This window comes from Atractosteus spatula, chromosome 7 (assembly GCF_055471065.1).
Source record: "Atractosteus spatula isolate fAtrSpa1 chromosome 7, fAtrSpa1.hap1, whole genome shotgun sequence".
In the NCBI taxonomy this organism is placed as follows: Eukaryota; Metazoa; Chordata; class Actinopteri; order Semionotiformes; family Lepisosteidae; genus Atractosteus; species Atractosteus spatula.
Genome location: NC_142712.1, coordinates 11,162,637 through 11,181,573, shown reverse-complemented (window position 1 = coordinate 11,181,573; position 18,937 = coordinate 11,162,637). Strand labels below are relative to the sequence as shown.

Here is an 18,937-nt window from a genome sequence, read left to right as displayed (position 1 = left end):
GTATATCTTCTGTGTATCACTTATGTGCTGCTATAAGGATTTTAGCACTGAACTCAAACGATTAACACTTGTTGATTCCAAATTGAGGAGTTAAGAAGCTACTCATTATTCACTCTCTAATTTAAATATAAAAATATAAAATTAAACATGTTCTTATACAGTATCTCCATTTTACTTAAGGTACTCAATAAAAATAACTATAATTATGTTATCACTTCCTTAGTGCATACAGAATTCTGAGAATCAAGAGTCTTCAAAGGGCTCAAGCAGGATTTATTTATTTCCCCTACAGTATAAGATCAGTGTATTGACTATGGATATTGCATCTGACAGGGCCCTTTAGAAGGAAATTTGCTTGCCAAGAATCATAGAGTGTGAGACACTTAACTAAAAAAAATTCTGGGGTTACTGAAAAAAATGCATTTGTGATATTTTATTTATAGAGAAAATAATTGCTATCTTCTATACAAAGTCGATAATGTTATGAAACCATTTCTCGAAATAGCATTATAGTAACATGCATCTTAAGGTGTTTTTTTTTGCAGTGTAGTACAATCCTTACGAAAGGTGCATTCAAACTGCTGATGTGTATTACAGGAAATGTTCAGATTATTTTTTATTTGCATTCCATATTGTATGTCATTTCTTCCTTTGTTTGAATCATAGAGAACAGATTTGAAAAGATACAGAAGTGGATTAATGAACACAGTCTTTTATTTTTTTTGTTCAAAAGACGTGACTGAATCATTTTATTGCATCCAGTCAATGATAAAAGATTCCATATGCCATAAAATGGATTTAGAGTAAACATTATAATCACTTTTTTGTTCCTAGGCCCCTCCAGGCCTGAAAAAGAACTTGATGAGGACATATGAATCCTGGTCCCCTGAACAGATCAGCAAGAAAGGTCTGGTGCCTCGAGCTCAGTCCCTGTTTTGCCTGGCATGGTTCCATGCAGTGTGCCAAGAAAGAAGGAATTATATCCCTCAAGTACGTATTCTTCCTCCCGTAAGACCAAAATCAAAGTAAGAAAATAGTTAATGAGTTGGCACTTTGTGGTTGCTGGAAAGTTTGTTTTAAATAAAAAATCTCGAACAAGGAAAATATTCAATGTTTTAGGTGTGTTTTAAGAGTATGAATTTGCTACATTATGGGAAAAAATATTCATTAGCTCTTATACAGTAGTTTCTTAACACTGAACAAACTGAATTGTTCAGTTCTAGTTAACTGTCAGTAGCAGCTTTTTCACACATAATAGGACTCAGTTTGACATGTCTAACTTTGACCAATGAATCATACATCATGTATATACATCATATACTATCATATTACCAAATATACTATCATTTTCTCTGTTTAAAATCAAAGATAGTTAAGCAATTACTTTTCTAAATCAATGTTTACTATTTCATTCTAATGCAATACAGATGGTCCTCTTAAGTTCTAATTTTCATTTGCGTAGCCTTACATATAAGAGAAGAGTTATTGGTCTGTAATTTCTTGGGTCGATTTTGTCCCTCATTTTGTAGTATATCTTTGTTGATGGTTGGACAACACATTAGCAGTTTTTCAATCAATGAGTATTGCTCCTGACTTGAAAACGTTTATCTTTTTCCAAAATGCAGTTCAATTAGTTTAGGTCACGTTATGATTGTTATAATTGTTCCCTGTTCAAATAAGCTTAAATGTCAATTAAATGTGTTTTCTTTTAACTGATCAAGATTCATTAGCATTAAGATTTGTATAAATATGATCATATTTACATATGCAGCCTTTTTTATATTTCCATGTGTAAGGGCACGTCATTTCTTGTTACCCTATGTGGAATTTCAATAGAGATCAGTTCAAGATTAAATCTACTCCAATGGCTTATTTTTCCGTCTTTGCGTTCTGTGTTCTGGGGGTCCAGTGCCAACAGTCTGCTTCAGCTCAGCCTCCTCACACAGAGAACACACATGCCAGTCAAATCAGCAGTTATTTTCAGCTTTCAAAACTGATTGATAGAAAATGCCACACATAGCCCAAGGGTCTTCATGAAATTAAATTAAAATATCCCATCCCTGAGGGATGAATTTACATCTAAGGAAACATCTGCAAGACTAGCATATGATCGGTTTATTGATCTGAAGAAGAATCTGGATCACATGGATTGAACAAAAATGTGATGGGTTATTCGTAGAATCCATTTGAAAAAAAAAACTCTTCTAATTTGATAAATTATTTGTAAATAAGGTGTTAATGGCAGTATGCAAGATGCCAGTGTTTTATTAATCTTTTTTATCAAGCCTATGGCTAAACACCACAAAAGTAAATATTTGTAATTTCCTCTCTGAATTTAAATTTTATCTACAATGCATAATAGGAGATATTTTTGTATTGTAGTAATTGCATGTTGCAAGTGACACTCATGGAATTATGAAGTATTTCAGACCTACAATGAAGCAGTTTCAAACAGAAGTCTCTGAAATTGCCATATATTAGGATTGATCTTCCCAGACCGGTACTAAATTTAACATGGGTCATTCCAGTTTTTTGAAACATTGGTTTTCCAACAGATTGATAACCATACCAGACTATAAGGGAAATGAAAGATTTGATATCCATGATAAATTACTTACCAATGTAAGAAGGTTAGCTATCAGGCATGACTCTAAGATTGAACCATATACCATATAATCACACTAACTGACATGTCTTCATAACTAATTCTTCATAACTAAAAGTTATGTTTATGAACCTTATATATTACAACATTGTATTTTTCATTTTGTTGCCTTTTTTTTGCCTTTGGTCTCACATTCAAAATATGTGAAACAAGTGGAAGAAAAAATTACAAAGGTGGAAGAGTTTACAGAGATGTGAAATACCAAAAGAAGACCTTTCAATTGACAATTTTTATTTTAACTTGAATTTTTTTAGGGATGGACAAAATTCTACGAGTTCTCTCTCTCAGATCTTCGTGCTGGATTTGATATCATTGACAGGCTTTTTGAAGGTCAGTAAAGGAAACAAGAAAGAAATGGATATTTAGAAGTATTGCCATTGATTTATAAGAAAAGGCTATTTTTAAACTGGATAGTATTTATCAATGTATTACTTTTCAGTTAGGTTGGCGCCAAAATTTACTTGTGTTTATGCAGATATTATACATTTAAATACATTTAATATTTTCTGAAGTATATAATGTAACATGTGCTTTTCAGGTATTGATAAAACATCCTAGGACAGTCTTATTTTAATCCAGTTATGAAGTTAAGTATTTTTCTATCCAAGTGATAAGTACACACTATACATATAAACAACTTGAGATGGTAGAATCACTACATGTACAGTGATGGATTTGTTTTCTATAGTTTCTAATGATACTCTAAAACTTGAATATCAAATTTTTAACTGATGTCGACAAAAACTATCGCTTATGGATTACAGGATCTAGGGATGTGCAGTGGGAGTTCGTTCATGGTCTGCTGGAAAATGCCATCTACGGTGGTCGTATTGACAACCTGTTTGATCTTCGCATCTTAAGATCCTACCTGGAGCAGTTTTTTAACTGCAGACTTATCACAGGGTCCCAGACACGCAGCAAGAAACTGACAGCCTTTCCTTTCCAAATCTCTCTACCTAGCTCCTGCAGCATTATAGTAAGTGGTCTGGCTTTTTCCATGTCAAGTTTGGACACTTTATATTGGAGTTTCATGTTTCTAGTAAAAAAACAAATTGGGAAAGATTTATTAAATTAGAAATTAGAATAATATAAATTAGAAACAATTTATTAGACAATTGTCTTAAATTTGCTAAGTAGCAGTAGAATCACATTACCTATCTTTAGATGAATTAAAATAGAAATTTTACTGGTCCTTCCAATAGATAATCTAAGCAGTGGTTACCTCCATGAGAAACTGAAAATGAAACTTTGGGGACTCAACCAGAAGAGGCACATTTTTAAAGCAGAGTCCAAGCCCTACAGTGCAGTTTATTGTTAGTCAGTGTTTGAGCTATATCACAAACCAGATGTGACTTAAACAATACTGTGGTGCAAAAAAGCCCAAGTGCTGCTATTTGTCTTTGGTTGTCTGTAATTTGTGATTGGCACCTGTGACAGTGTAGCACTCTCAGCAAGAGCTGCATAGGTTTTTCACTCAATACTATCTCTGTTATAAGCCCTGTAGCACCTGCAGTGTGAAAAATAGCAGGTGTCTTGAAAGTGCTTGTGCATGCTTTAGAGGAAGGCATTAAGTTCTCATCTCTCATGTGTGTAGTTGTGAGATGTGAGAATCGTAATAGTTAACTAAGTTGATGATAATTGTCATTTCCAGATTGGAGGTGAAAAAAGAATATCGTAGGTTACTCCATTTTTAAAAAGTAATAAATTCAAGTTCTGCAAAGAAATGTCCTAGAAAACAATAAAGAAGAAAAATAAAAATAACAATGATTTTGTAGCAGTAAATTAAGTATGAAATAAAATATTGCATAGTAGAATAGCTTCCTGATAAGAAATCTAAATGTGTTTACAATTGTTTTTTTTTATTCAGTTTATTTCTGGGCATTTAAGAAAGGTAGAGAAAAAGTCCCTTTAGGTCATTTAAAAAGATTGAATACAAAGAGGCTTGCTGACAAACTGATATGATACTAATATGTATACTCAATTCATTTTAGGATTACCGCAACATTGTTGAAAATCTGCCAGAGGATGACAGACCATCTTTCTTTGGTCTGCCAGCAAACATAGAGCGTTCATCCCAGCACATCATTAGCTCCCAGGTAGGACATTTACTTCAGAAAATTAAAAACCAATGTCCTTGTTTTAGTAAAGGGATTCACGTCTTGCTGCAGATTTAAATATTCTGGTGAATTACAGAGACAGTAGCTATTGAGGAGTTTAAATGCTCCAAATAACTTACTTTGACAAAGGTTAGGTGCTTAGTTATTTACAAAAAAATTATTTGATATGGAATGATTTAGGAATCCAGGGCATCACTGATCTTTCACCATTTGCCTGCTCAAACTGCTTAAAATGGGGAAGGTTTTGCTTATACAGTGTAAAGCTCCTAATTATAATAGCACATATGTGCCAAAACTCCAAAAGGTGGACAGATAATTTGCTGAGCTCTGACATTCCAGAGCATCAAAGAAGAGGGAAACATGTAGCCAACAATTATATGTTGACCCTGACAAAGCATTATTTTAGCTTGGACTGCACAGAATTGCAGGCTGAAAAACATTCTGAGATTTCCTGTGGAAACTTTAGCTTTGGAGTTGTTTGAACTCAAGGGACCAGGAAAAGTGCAATAAAATAAGTGGCTATGTTGAAAGAAAAGATTCCAGCCCATATAAATTATCGGAACAAGGGTTTTCAGTAGACTTGTACCTTATCCATTAATTTGCTTAACAGGGTTTGGCAGATACCAGTGCCAGCAAAGGATTAGTGTCACGAGAGAGCTGCAAAGCTTATCTTTTCATGAACATCAAATGTTTAATTTAACCAAATATTTAATAATCTTATATCTCTTCCATTCTGGCGATAATGAGATATTCTGGTCTTTCTTATGTAAAACACTTCATACATCTTAATCTTTTTATTTCTTGCTACAAAACTATCCTTTGTGTCTTTGTGTTTTAATATTGTGAATTTTCCATTCTATACTGGAGTGTAGCTGTTTTCTTCTGCACTATAGCAATATTATACCGTTCTATTTGGTGCCCACTCACAACTTTTTATATCTAAACTTTTTTTGTTACAGGCGATGCACATTACTGTGTATGTTGTAATTTAAAATGTTAAAATTAAGCTCTAGACAAAAACACTACAGAATCACTAAAATATACTTTCTGTAATGAATAATGAGTTCATCTGTGCATATGTATCTTTAAAATTCATAAAATTATATAATTAGTTATAGTAACATCCATCAATAATGGATTTGTTTCAAATACTGGCCTTGGGAATGGTTTTTAACAACTCATTGCTACCACAGGTATTATAAATGTCTGTAATATCATTGCAAGCTATGCTAGTGTCATAACTCTTTCATACTTTTTTAAATTTTCCAAATGGACTTTTCCTGTGTAGAAAACAAAGTAATATCTTCATATGTAGAAATGTGTTCAGTGTTATAATAATAATAATAATTAATAATTGCTTACACTTATATAGCGCTTTTCTGGACACTCCACTCAAAGCGCTTTACAGGTAATGGGGACTCCCCTCCACCACCACCAATGTGCAGTATGCACCTGGATGATGCGACGGCAGCCATAGTGCGCCAGAACGCTCACCACACATCAGCTATTAGTGGGGAGGAGAGCAGAGTAATGAAGCCAATTAATAAATGGGGATTATTAGGAGGCCATGACTGGTAAAGGCCAATGGGAAATTTGGCCAGGACGCCAGGGTTATACCCCTACTCTTTTCGAGAAACACGCTGGGATTTTTAATGACCACAGAGAGTCAGGACCTCGGTTTTACGTCTCATCTGAAGGACGGCACCTGTTTACAGTATAGTGTCCCCATCACTATACTGGGGCATTAGGACCCACATGGACCACAGGGTGAGTGCCCCCTGCTGGCCCCACTAACACCTCTTCCAGCAGCATCCTTAGTTTTTCCCAGAAGGTCTCCCATCTGGGTACTGACCAGGCTCACACCTGCTTAGCTTCAGTGGGTTGCCAGTTGTGAGTTGCAGGGTGATATGGCTGCTGGCATATGAATTATGAATGTAATTATGAATTACATTTAAGTTCAAGGAAAGATCCATAATACTGTTTACTTTTAAATCAGACATCTTTCTGGGGGATTACAAAATCTTGCATGTTACACGAACCTATAAACACAGCACACTAAGAACAATAGTAATTAGACCAGGTTTGATTTTGCCAGAAAGCAATCCTGACCTCTTCTGAATACCCCAGGGATAAGCATACACCAAATATGAACTGTGGTTTCTCATATAATAAAAGTAAAAGAAATTGTACTGTTCCCATTATTAATTGCTGTCTTTTTGTCTTTTACCTTTGAACATCAGACATATGTTCTTAATTTTGTGAGAACTTTTTCCATCTGGGTTCATTAGTGTAATTAGTATCTTTAAAACACTGATGAAACTCAGTTAATCGAGAAAGTAGCCAGAAGGTAATACATTTATGAATTCACTTTTCTTTCTAATTTATGTTGTTCATTGTTTTTTGAAGATGAATTGAAATTCACAACAAAATGCACAATCAAAATGTGCACTTTATATTCACTAAAAGATTTTTGGTGCTGGGTACAATAAATGTTCTTTCCTGTGCTAGATTACATATTTTAAGTTGACTGACAAAAAACTAGTAACCTGCATTATTATTTTTCCGTGTATCCAAAATTCCTAAGGGAGAACTTTCTTACCAGTATATTAATTCTTACATTTTCAGTTTAAGTGTCAAGCCATAAATAAACAGTTGTACAATTGTTTCTGATATGATTCATTAATGATGTTCATCTTTTTGCTTCTGCTGAAAAGTTGCATTATATGGTATTTTGGCAATGGCATTATATTAACACAACAATATTCTGTTTCATTAAGAGCTTTCTGCAAATTTTAATTTACTTGTGATTTGTAATTGGGAAAAAAATATAAGATTGAAATGTGATCAAGTGTTGCATATTGATTTCATACTACACAATTCTGTTTTGTGTGCATATTACATCACGCTTGACCAAATTAAATTCTTCATTATGTATGAACACCATTTCAAATTTTTTATTTAGAACAATTATTTTTGAATAAAAATTTCCATAAAACTTTGGTAATCTCCAAATTATTTTAAATACATAAAAGCTGTGCATTTTATTTTATCTTGCAATACAAAAGGCATTTTTTCAATAAATGAATATTATATTCATTACAATTAATAAGTTATTGAAGATATGTGCCATGAATGTATTTCTACAAAGACATCTTGGATTATTTTCCGAGTCGTGGTATTTAGAACTATATATGTGGATTGTATACATTAACATTTCATTAGAGATGCTGTATTAAGACCATTTCTCGTGCTTATATCGCTCTTGGGAAACATTTGGAGTCAAACATTTGTCACCTTTATTAAGGTTACTTTCTTTGCAATCCTAATGGTGCTATGGAATTTTCATGCTGTATATCAACTTAAGCACTCAGTTCCTGAATATTTGTTGCAGTTTTGTCCAGTGTATGCGTAATTTGCATGTTCCTGTATCTTGTGAATTTTGGATGACTGATGAATACAATAATTGCAATGCTACCTGCAGTTAAAAATATACCTATTTAAGCCCATAGTATACCATAAGAGCAATTTAAGAAGGATGAAAAATTCTGTACTGATTTTAAGAATGTTCATTTTGACAAGAATAGAGTCACAATTTTTACCTTGATTCTCTTTGTAAAATAATGGAACACATTTATCTTAAAATGCATCTTAAATTGATGCTGTAGGGAGTTTGGCATATAATTTTTTGCATTTACTGTAAAGAACTAATTCAATTGCACTTTAAATGTTAATATATTGGAAACCATGTATAAATATATCAGCATAAAAATTGGTGAATTCTATGCTTTATAATGTACAGTACATCATTGGAAATAATGCTTTCCCTTCGCTAAGATCTTATTTATTGTGTTAACTTTCATTCTTCAGCATAGAAAGAGCTAGATTCTGCATTCTTCATAACTTAAACTTAATATTATACATAAAGCTATTTCATAGTAATCTTGTTTTTAATTGTTTGATAGGCTTAAGCACCCAGAAGTAGTTTCCCAAATTAGGGTGTCTCCAAAGCCAAGAAGTCAAAGAATGTTATATTTTCTAAATGCCCAATGGAAATCTGTCTTTCATCAAAGGAATCTTTTAAACTTCAAGCAGATCCACCTAGTGTGTTTTTGGCCTCTTATATATAATATATATATATAATTAATTTTATTTTACAGTTTATAGCACCTTTAAAAGTAGCTTCACAAAGCACTTCACAATAAGAAAAAATGTCAACAAGGATAAGAGACTACAAAAGTGGCACAAAAGGCTTAGAATGCAGTAGAAGATGCAAGGAGCAGACAAAGTTAAATAAAAGCCTTTATTTTTCAGTTCAAAGGATGGCTTTTCCCTGTTTTGGTGTTATAAGTAATGATCTGCTCAAACTATCAAAATGTGTAATGTTGTATTGAATTCAATTTTTCTTTCAATTTTTTTATTTGTGTTTTGTAACATATAGTGGTCCTTGTGGAATATTTGAAAAAATGTGCTAGCAGTGTCTTTAATTTCATTAAGATATATTTGATTAAAATGTGTTTGGCCAGTGAGATGTGTGTGTGACACACTGTATACTGCTAGAGCCAGGCAAATGATGCAGTGCAGTTCTGGATCTGCGCTGCTGTAAAGTGAAGCTCCCTGTACTAAAATCAATGAATCTCTGATGAGAATATATCAAAGGTACTGGAATCCCATTCCGTTTTCTTAACCCATGCTTGCGTTCTTTTTGGTCTTTTAAGTGTACATGCAGTGTACAGTGTGTAGAGTGAATGCAGTATATTTGGATCTTATGAAGAGAAATTATATATTTTATATAGTAACAGAGCATAAACTATTCTTTAATGTGTACTTTGTGACTTAATAAGTTAAATTGTCTCTTTAATTTGGGTTAGGAGCTGAAAGTTGTGTGTCTGATCTGAAGTAGTTTTTGAAACATGCTTGACCAATTCTTCCGCTTGTGAATATGGTTTCCCAATATTATATTTCGATGTATTTCATGAAACTTTTGATGTAGGTAATTAAAACTTTAAATTTCTTAAGATAATTAGCAAATCTAATGTGATACGAGCAGTAGTAAAGGAGCATCTTTGAACTACTTTCACTTCAGCAATGTACTGCCCTAAAGAAGTCATTATTTCTCACAGAGTATCTACCCACCTACATACTGTATCATGCTGATGCTATGAGAAATCACTGCATACTTAATAAAGATGCACCCTCTGTGCCTTTTAATGGATTGCAAACACCATTTAATTAGAAACGTTAAGTTGTCTGGAGCAATATAATTAGCATTCTGTTAGCTGAATTATAAACTGGTAGCTTAGCTGAGTTTACTAAACTCATACCAGTTGTTTTGAGCTGTTTTAATAATAAGATCACTTTATTGGCCATATACAATTTCTTGTATAAGGAATTTGTTTTTTCACATACCCAACTTGCTCTCCATGAGCCACATAGACGGAGAGACGCTTGGGGTCAGAGCGCAGGGTCAGCCATTTATACAGCCCCTGGAGCAGTTGGGGTGTTAAGGGCCTTGCTCAGGGGCCCAACGGAGTAGGATTCCTCTGCCGGCCACAGAAATCCTACCGGCAATCTTCCAGCCACAGGTGCAGATCCTTAGCCACAGAGCCACCGCGCCGCCCTAAGTTGTTAAGTTGTGTGAGATTGTGAAAAAGTGAAAGGTTACCGGGTTGTATCGGCTTACCTGTACCTTCCAGCCCGATGAAGACCGCATTTTTAACCTCCTTTTTGTTATTCACCGCACCACTCAGGCTAGTGTTCAAATCTTAAAAGAAACCAATGAAACCAATGATATTATTTACCACCCATCACTGAAAATGATACTTTTACCTTGTCATTGCTCATCACACATCACAATTTTAGCCTGAATGTTTATCATTAAATATCTCACAGAACCAGGTTATCAATATTGTTAATTTGTTGTACTCATCCTTCAAACCTAAAATACTATTTTTGAGCAGGTATCTTTATCTGATATGGTACGACAAAAAACGAGGATGATGTTGTGTACTTCTGGATCCATTGGGGCTAAATTATAATTAATGCAGTTTGTCAAGTCATATCAGTTTCATGTGAATCTATCCAAAGGCATCATGCTGTTGGATATATTTAGTCACCATGCTTCATGTTATGCTGTCAGTGCCATCTCTGAGTGATACATGCTGTATGGAATTACAATCCCAGGCATACCCTGCAATATTTTATGTTGCACAAGAAGAGGTACAGTATGTTTTATTGCTCCTTCTTTCTGTTTAAAACATGAACGTAAATAAGGCTCTAAATGAGTTTGTTAGATGCAGAAGTATGTAGGGAAGAAGAGTTTACACTGTGTGATTGGAAAGATTAATGAATTCAGCAGTTTTATTTAATAGTTTTAGAGGCGTGTTTGAAAGAAATCAGTGGAGGGAAGGGAATCAAGATCGAACAAATTCATTTTCCTAATAATCATTGACTGCAGATTAAGATGTGCACTGTATTCCTATGTTGATCTCAAATTACAAATTATGGATAAAAAGATAGTGATATCATGACACTTTACAGATGGTTTTATATTCCTTGTTGGAGAAAACTTAACAGAGAAGTGAAACTGACTTTGACTTACTATGGAAAATTTCAAAAACTGTTACTGGCTTAAGCCTTTCTGTTACATGATCACTGTTAAAAGTGGTACTGTATATCTACAGATTCGTACATTTTCTCCCTTCCATGTAGGAAGCTGTCGTAACCTTCGTTATTCAAAATCACAACCTAAGACTAAATATAATTGTGGACCTTAAAGAAGGTTATCATTCATGCTTCCAAAAATTGTGTTTGTTTTTCTGTGCTTCCTTTTTGTGTTCTGTTTTTGTGCTATCAATTTTTTTGTATTCTTTTTTTTTCCCTTTAATCTTTTCCTTAATGAGCCTGGCCATATGCTTTCATTGCACAGAATTTGTAAAGCGCTGACAGGGAGAGCTGCTGTGTTCTTAAGGCTAATCTTAAGGGCCTGCTAGTGATGTTTAACTGCTCATCAGCAGCTGTAGTGCATGCAGAGATTCCCTTTGGACCAATTACTCAGCAGCACCTGGTGGAAATATCTCTCTAAATTAGCAGGTTTACCAATACACAGACCCTACAGTACCTATGACTACCTTTTTATGAAATACAAAGCGATTAACCAGTCAATGAATGCAGTGGTGTGTACAGTGCATTAGTAATTGCTATTTTAATGGTGATCCTGAATAAAATAAACTGTGCTTTTTCAGAAGTAAATGTTGATGTTATTTTTATTTTAGGTTCCCCTTATTATTTTTTAGTAAAAGAAATAAACTTTATATGCATTTGGTTCTGTCAGGATTTTGATATGAATCTCAAATGTGATGCATTGACATTTTATCTAGTAATACAATTAATTGTTATTGGGACTAGTCATTACTTAATTTATTGTAGGAACTAAAAATCAAATTTGTAAACTAAAAATCAGAGCAAATATGAGCATTGCACCTTGTAAGCTATACGTCCTTTCTTCTCTGGAATTCAGTCTGGATTTCATTTTAGTTTTGTTACATGATCAGAGTTATACTGTAAGTGCCAATGGTACTGTATAACCTTAGATTTTTACTGTTTACCTTCTTGTTTTGAAGTGCTTTGTTTGTGAATGCAGTGCTTTTTGCCAGCAGGCAGAGCCAAAGTTAATGGCAATAACAAAAAAAAGTAGAGGCTGCTTCCAAACACCTTTAAAAAGCAATCTTCAAGTGTGGAAGAGTGATACAGGTATACCCTGCTATGCTTTGACTTGTTTAGTGTAGTTTTGCATGCATGTCGTCAGATAATTAATACATTTTTCTATATCGTCAAATTAATATGCCTGTAAATCTTAATTGTCTAAAGGTAGAAAAATTAAGACAGACTTAAACAATGTTCTGTGCTTAGTGTTATACTGTACTAAACATACAGATGGTTTTCATAGTTGCCAACAGATTAGCAATTACTGGTCATAGCAGCCTTTCTTATTATTGACAAAAGGAAGTTTGGAGTTTGGACTAATCATTTCTAGTCATGTAATATATTTCATGACTAGACTGTTTCAAGGAGAGATTTACAATTAGTAACTGGAAAAGTGATGGTTAACTGACTGTTAAGTGGATATTACTTCAAGGTTATTGTTGAAAATTTTGATTTTTTTTACAATGATCTTTTCTTTTTAAAAATACCATTACACAGCCTGTAAGGTACAGAATAATGTATTTTCCCTTTTCATTTTTGACTCTTGAGTTACTAATACTTAAATAGGAGATGAGTAGTAATGGGAAAAAATCATTTTTTACAAGCATTTTACTACTTATATTGCTTTTTAGGCAACCTTTACACTTAGTGGGAGATGGCAGGCATCATCTGTGGGCACTATCTGTAGAAAGAAGCTGTAAACAAGTGGCGATTTAGCATGACCTCACCATATCTTCAAGAAACATTTCCACTGTTTGTGTTGTATTGGTGCATTACAGATGTGATGTGATCTATAGAGCACTTTAATTTAGATGTGTTGCACTGGACACGTTAATGAATACCATGTCCTTTGTCACAGAGATTACCCTCTAGGTAGATATTATTAAGCCATTTATTACTGTGCATGATGATTAGTAATGAAAGCACTCAAAAAGAGATGTGGTTACAGGCATCGATAATGAAGGCTTTGACAGATTGAAATTTATCAAGACCTTCTGTAATGGGTAGTGGTCACTTACATTAGTGCAGTGCAACCATCTGTCATTTATTGGTTTTAGAGAGCTTGAGTAGCATTGTGGTAATGTTACAATACCTTATAATAAATCTTCACAGTGTCTAATTTAAAGGGATGTAGGAAATGCTTAAAAAATATACAATTATTCTTATATTTCCTGTAGAAAATGTTACTTTATAATTTTATTTTATTAATTTCTTATTATTAATTATTCCACAGCCCTGTTTTCAAATATAGAGACTGATATGGAGCGAATGAAAAGGGCATTCGATGGTAGTGCATTGGAAAAACATTAACCATGGGCCAGCTGGCCTCCTCTCAATCTTTCCTGTGTTCTAATGAAAAATTTTACATTGTGTTTTTATTTTTCTTCTATTTATCACCTGTTTTTCTTCACTCTCATTAAATTTTAATCAGGAAGAGTTTTATTTCTCTATATCACTGTGCTCTCTAACTACAAAATAATGGACGTAATAATGATGTAAAATGTGTTTTATACAAGAGGCAAGTGGCACATGGATTATGTAAATAAAGCAGCTTGAAGAGATGTTATTTCTTCAGAGTGGATTTAAAAGATGCAGGTTACTAAGAGACTTAGTCTGAAAGCTAATCTTCACAAGATAAAAAGAGTTACATTTTATTAATGTAACATTCATTAATCATTGTATGGTAACAAAAGGGTGTTGATGAGGGAATTGGAATTGTTGCCATAAAAATCCAATTTGAGTAATTTTTCACTTTATAATTTTGTATCAGTATTTTAATTTGCACCTTGAGAAAATAAAAAAAATGCTATTTTTTTGATACTTCCTATGAATCATGGTAGGGTAGCTTGATCAGTTACATCTAGAATTTCAGCAAGAATAATTAAGATACTGTCTTTTCTGGAGTCGGTAACAGTTTAGCCAAGTTGTGCTAAACTAAGAGAAGAGGAAGAAAGTAAACCACAGTTAAACTCCATCTATTTCAGTCGCTGAAGTGTGTCTTCACCCTTAGGTAATGGCAATGTTCTAATAAAAGTGTCTACAGCTTTGCTCTTATCTGCAATCTTGGTCACTTTAGCATGATTGCTGAAGTTTGATTACACCTCAGGTTCAAACAAGGAATTTTAGAAAAACTAATGTCTTTTTTTAATTACTCCCTACCTAAAAAGGAAAAGATAGCCATCCATTTAAATTCCCATCGTGCTATTTTTATTTTGACCTTTAGCGATGCATGTTTTTGACTTCTTTATTTGCAAGGAAGACGTCTGATTCTGAGGTGAAAGTTTGTGCTCCAGAGACCACTTTTCCTTTGACCTCAGTGACTGCCTGAAAAATGAAGGAACTACCTGGCAGCCCTGGAATGCATAGATAACCGATGGTTACAGTCATTGTAAGTGCACTTCTCAAAGAATCTACCACTTGCTGTCTGCCAGTTCTGTCACTTTGGGATATTTCATCTTGTGCGTGTCCTGCCAAGGACTGAAGCAGAATGCGTGCTCAATCTCCCATGTGTTGCTTCTTCAGTGGATGGTTCTGCCTCATTAAACTATTAAAAGACAGAGATAAAGAAAAGACTTGGCAGCTGCTACTTTGGGCCCCGCTCTACTCATACTGTACTTGAGTGTAGTGTGGACAATATGTTGAGCTGGACATTTTGTACACAATTGTTTATTTTTCATAAAATCCTTTGTGGTTGTCTTCAATTTTATAGATCTGTTTTCTGTTCTACAGTGTATTAATATTTTATCTCTCTAAAAATTCCAGTGAGATTTTTTTTTTGTATGGACTGCTGCCAGTATTACCAATAAGCATAAGAAAATTTCTCATCTTTTTATATGGTTTTATACTGCATCTTACACAAGTCACAACTTTATAGTATGTGTAAATAGGGATGCAGGAGTTATTGGGGGAAAGCTTAGTGGTGATAAATTGTACACAGGAGCAGCAGAGATGGACAAGTGTGGCTTTGTATTGTAGAAGGGGATAATTATGGGTCTGGAGGTGCAGAGACAGTACATTTACCTTGTAATTAGGGCTCAGGAAAACCTGCACACTTACTACCACTGAGTATTTTATCATAATCTCTTTTGATTTTCTCTGACCTTTGCCATCTACGGTGTATTTTCAGTTTTGTGTTTTTAACAGTAATTTTAAAGTATCTCTTATGTTTGTGTACTGCCTTGAACAGGCTTGTTAGCACTGATCTAGCGTCTCTCTGATGATTTTGCCTGATAAGCAAAGGGCTCTGTTCCAAGTTTTAAGTGTATTTGGAGACGCCTTGCTTCATCACCATTGTCTGCAAAATACAATACTGATAAAGGTACACAAAGTTAGATTTATGCATAAGACCACTTGGTTACATTGGCTTATATTCTGGAAAAGCTAATAAAAAAGGCCAAGTGAGCTAGTTATAGATAGTATTTAAGCAATTAAATAAGCAGTTTTAAAGCTTTAATTCCCTGTTTTGAAATAAGGAGAAAGAAGGATTGGTGTTAATTTCTTTTAAATCTGTTCAGGTCATATTTATCTGTTTACATTTATGGATTTGTATTGTTTTGGTTATATATTATAAACATAATTCAGATCAACAACAGTTATTGCAGCATAGTAGTGAGTGATTGATCTCTCAGCTGCAACATAATGCTGTTTTTCCCCATCTTTCTATTTATGCACAATTCCATGAATGTGGATGAGTAGTCATGGTATTCACCATGAATGAGTACAACTAATTCTGTTTACTCCTTGAAAATGTGAAAATAAGTAATTGCAGTTCATTAGCTACAAACAGTAAAACTATACAGGTCTGATAATATTTTCCTGATAACTTAATAACTTAAAGATATAACAATACAGTATAGAACTTTATTCACTGGATCTGTTTTGGAAAAAGAAACCTATTGCTTCTTTTGTTATATATACTTAATAGTTCTTGCTGGCTTTTTGTTATTTTAACACACACTTTTCCAATGAACAATTTATAGTTGTTTCTATTAAGTTAAATTGTTTTATTTAGAAGTGTAATATTACATTTGTTTTTTTCTTGTTTTCCTGCACTGTACAAAGTGGTTTCCTATTACTGCACATCAGTGTCCAAAAAAAGAATACGTCTGTATACTCTGGTTCCTCAGAATTGTTTCATTTGCTGCTTATCTCTGATGTTGATTGATCATATGGCACATCACTTCTAATAATTACTTGAACACTTTAAAGATGTGCTCTATCCAAGAAGTTTGAGAATCTCATTTTGCCGAAGTGGTAAGGTCATTCAATGTGATATTGAGTTTACTGGATCCTTTTGGGAAAAATTACATTTATATTGCCTGATAATTCACAATGTCATAGAACCTTTCTTAAAACTGAACAAATTGTGCATTATAGTGACATACAGTACAAGAAGGTAGGAAACATTCTTGGTTTGGGAATTAAATATGGGAGCTTTCAGTAGGTTTAGAATCACAGGGAAATATAATAAATGGAGTTTGTTTAAAAAAAAGTGTGAAATGTTTCATCCAACATAGGGACTGTGGCTAAGGATCTGTGCCTGTTGCTGGAAGGTTGCTGGTTCAAATCCCACGGCCGGCAGAGGAATCCTACTCTGTTGTGCCCCTGAGCAAGGCCCTTAACCCCAACTGCTCCAGGGGTGACCTATTTTTGGGAAACAGTTTATTTAGGGTTTGTGTATTTACACGAAAATAAAATAATTGTTTTGTAGATCTTATATTCAGGGCAACAGTGAAAAACAGAACATTAAGATTAATTAAGATTAAGATTAATTAATGGCACAGACCTATCCAAAGTATTTATGAAAGTGGCCAGGTTTCCCATTTTTAATGAAAACACCTCTAGGTAGAGCCATTACTGGCATCTGAAATTCAAACATCAGAGGATTAAAAGGACTAAAGTGGCAGAGATAGTGCATTTGAAAAATAAAATATTTAATACCTTACTGTGATTGTTAGACATTCATTTAATTTTGCATGACATTTTATTTAATAAAAAGGTCAGAGTTACACAAACTGTGTTTCAAGAGGTCAGGCTTACGTCTGCCTTAAATCAGCCATAAAGCTTATTCTCTGAGGAAAGCATTGGTGGGTCCAAATTGTTGACCTTACTGGCATTGTTAAGCCTGAGTGGAAACTGGTTTGGGTAGAAACTACTGTGCCAGTGCTGTGTCAGTGTTTGCAGAAATCACTTTGTCCTTTTTTTTTAACCTTTCCTTCTCATATCCAGCAGCTGAAGAAATCAGGGTGAAAGGGAAAAGGTTTACGTGAGTTAGAGATGTAGCTTTTAAGATAAAAATGTGTTCAGTCATGTCATAAATCACATGTTTGAGTGCATTGCTTCCATCAACTATTAGTTTGAATAAATGCTTTTAACACCGTGGAGCATCATTGTAGCTATGGAGGGGTCATTTCCCACCAATTGAATATTATTTTTGAGGGACGTGTTAATGAACTAGAATGGCTTAGTATGTAATACATTATTACACTGATTGAAATTGCTAAACGTCAAACCAACTGTAAACAAGAGTTCAATCAGAACTTAGTTGTCTAGCTCTGGGTGTGCAATTCGTTTTTATTTTGGTTCAGTGTAGTGTGCACTTTAATAGGTAAAATAGTAAGCCAACAAATCTATAGGTCTATTTTTTTTCCTATTCGGATTACATTCTGTGTGAAGCAGTGCAAAGAAACTGTATAAAAAATCTGCCTATGGGTTATATGAGGATATAACTGGCACCCCGAGGGCCTGCAGTTGCTATCTGCCATGTGGTATTTCATTGCTGAACATCTGATTGTCATAAATGGAAGTGCAAGCACCTTAAATATGCTTATCTTTCTGCTTCTTTGGCATTTACTTTTCAGCTGGAGAACAGCTAAAGGAAACATGTTCTTAACAAAATTAAAATCATCATTTTTTTCTGTAAATGCCTGAAAGCTGCAGATGTGTGAAACATACTGTATACGTATGTTACCTACAATATAAATCTACATCTAAAAGCTGTATATTAGGAAAAAAGACATTTATTGTGAAAGAGTGGTAAGACTTGTATGTGGTATTACTTCTGAAATATGTGGGATGTTTTGTGACAAGACTGTTCTACAGTATTTCTCGCTGTGGGATTCTAAAACAGCTTCATAGAAAATCCAGAGCCTCTTAGTCTGACATCTTCCTACCTGTACACCTTTATACAGAATAATTGATATGATAGCCTTTTAAACTAACTTTAAATTACTTAAATAATTGAGCAGTATTATTATAACAGGGCACATTCCACAACAACTGAACGGAAACCGCAATGTCCAACAATGCATTTTCATTGCACAATAATACTAGTTTCCATTAAATTCTGTCGTTTGTAGGTATTAACCAGTTTCAAACTTGATGAAAAGGTCTATTTTGGTTTCTATTTTTTCAGGACAAATCAGAATACATTAACATTCTAAAGATGTGTCTT

At 33.9% G+C, this 18,937-nt stretch overlaps 1 protein-coding gene across 1 annotated transcript in view; it reads left to right on the top strand.

The window, feature by feature from the left end:
- dync2h1 (dynein cytoplasmic 2 heavy chain 1) overlaps positions 1-18,937 on the top strand; it is a 149,057-nt gene that overhangs the window by 97,263 nt on the left and 32,857 nt on the right. Inside the window, exons 81-84 of the mRNA XM_088921156.1 lie at positions 835-990; positions 2,920-2,995; positions 3,430-3,641; positions 4,657-4,761. Of these exons, the coding sequence (XP_088777282.1) occupies positions 835-990; positions 2,920-2,995; positions 3,430-3,641; positions 4,657-4,761 (549 nt within the window). The remainder of the gene's footprint in view (positions 1-834; positions 991-2,919; positions 2,996-3,429; positions 3,642-4,656; positions 4,762-18,937) is intronic.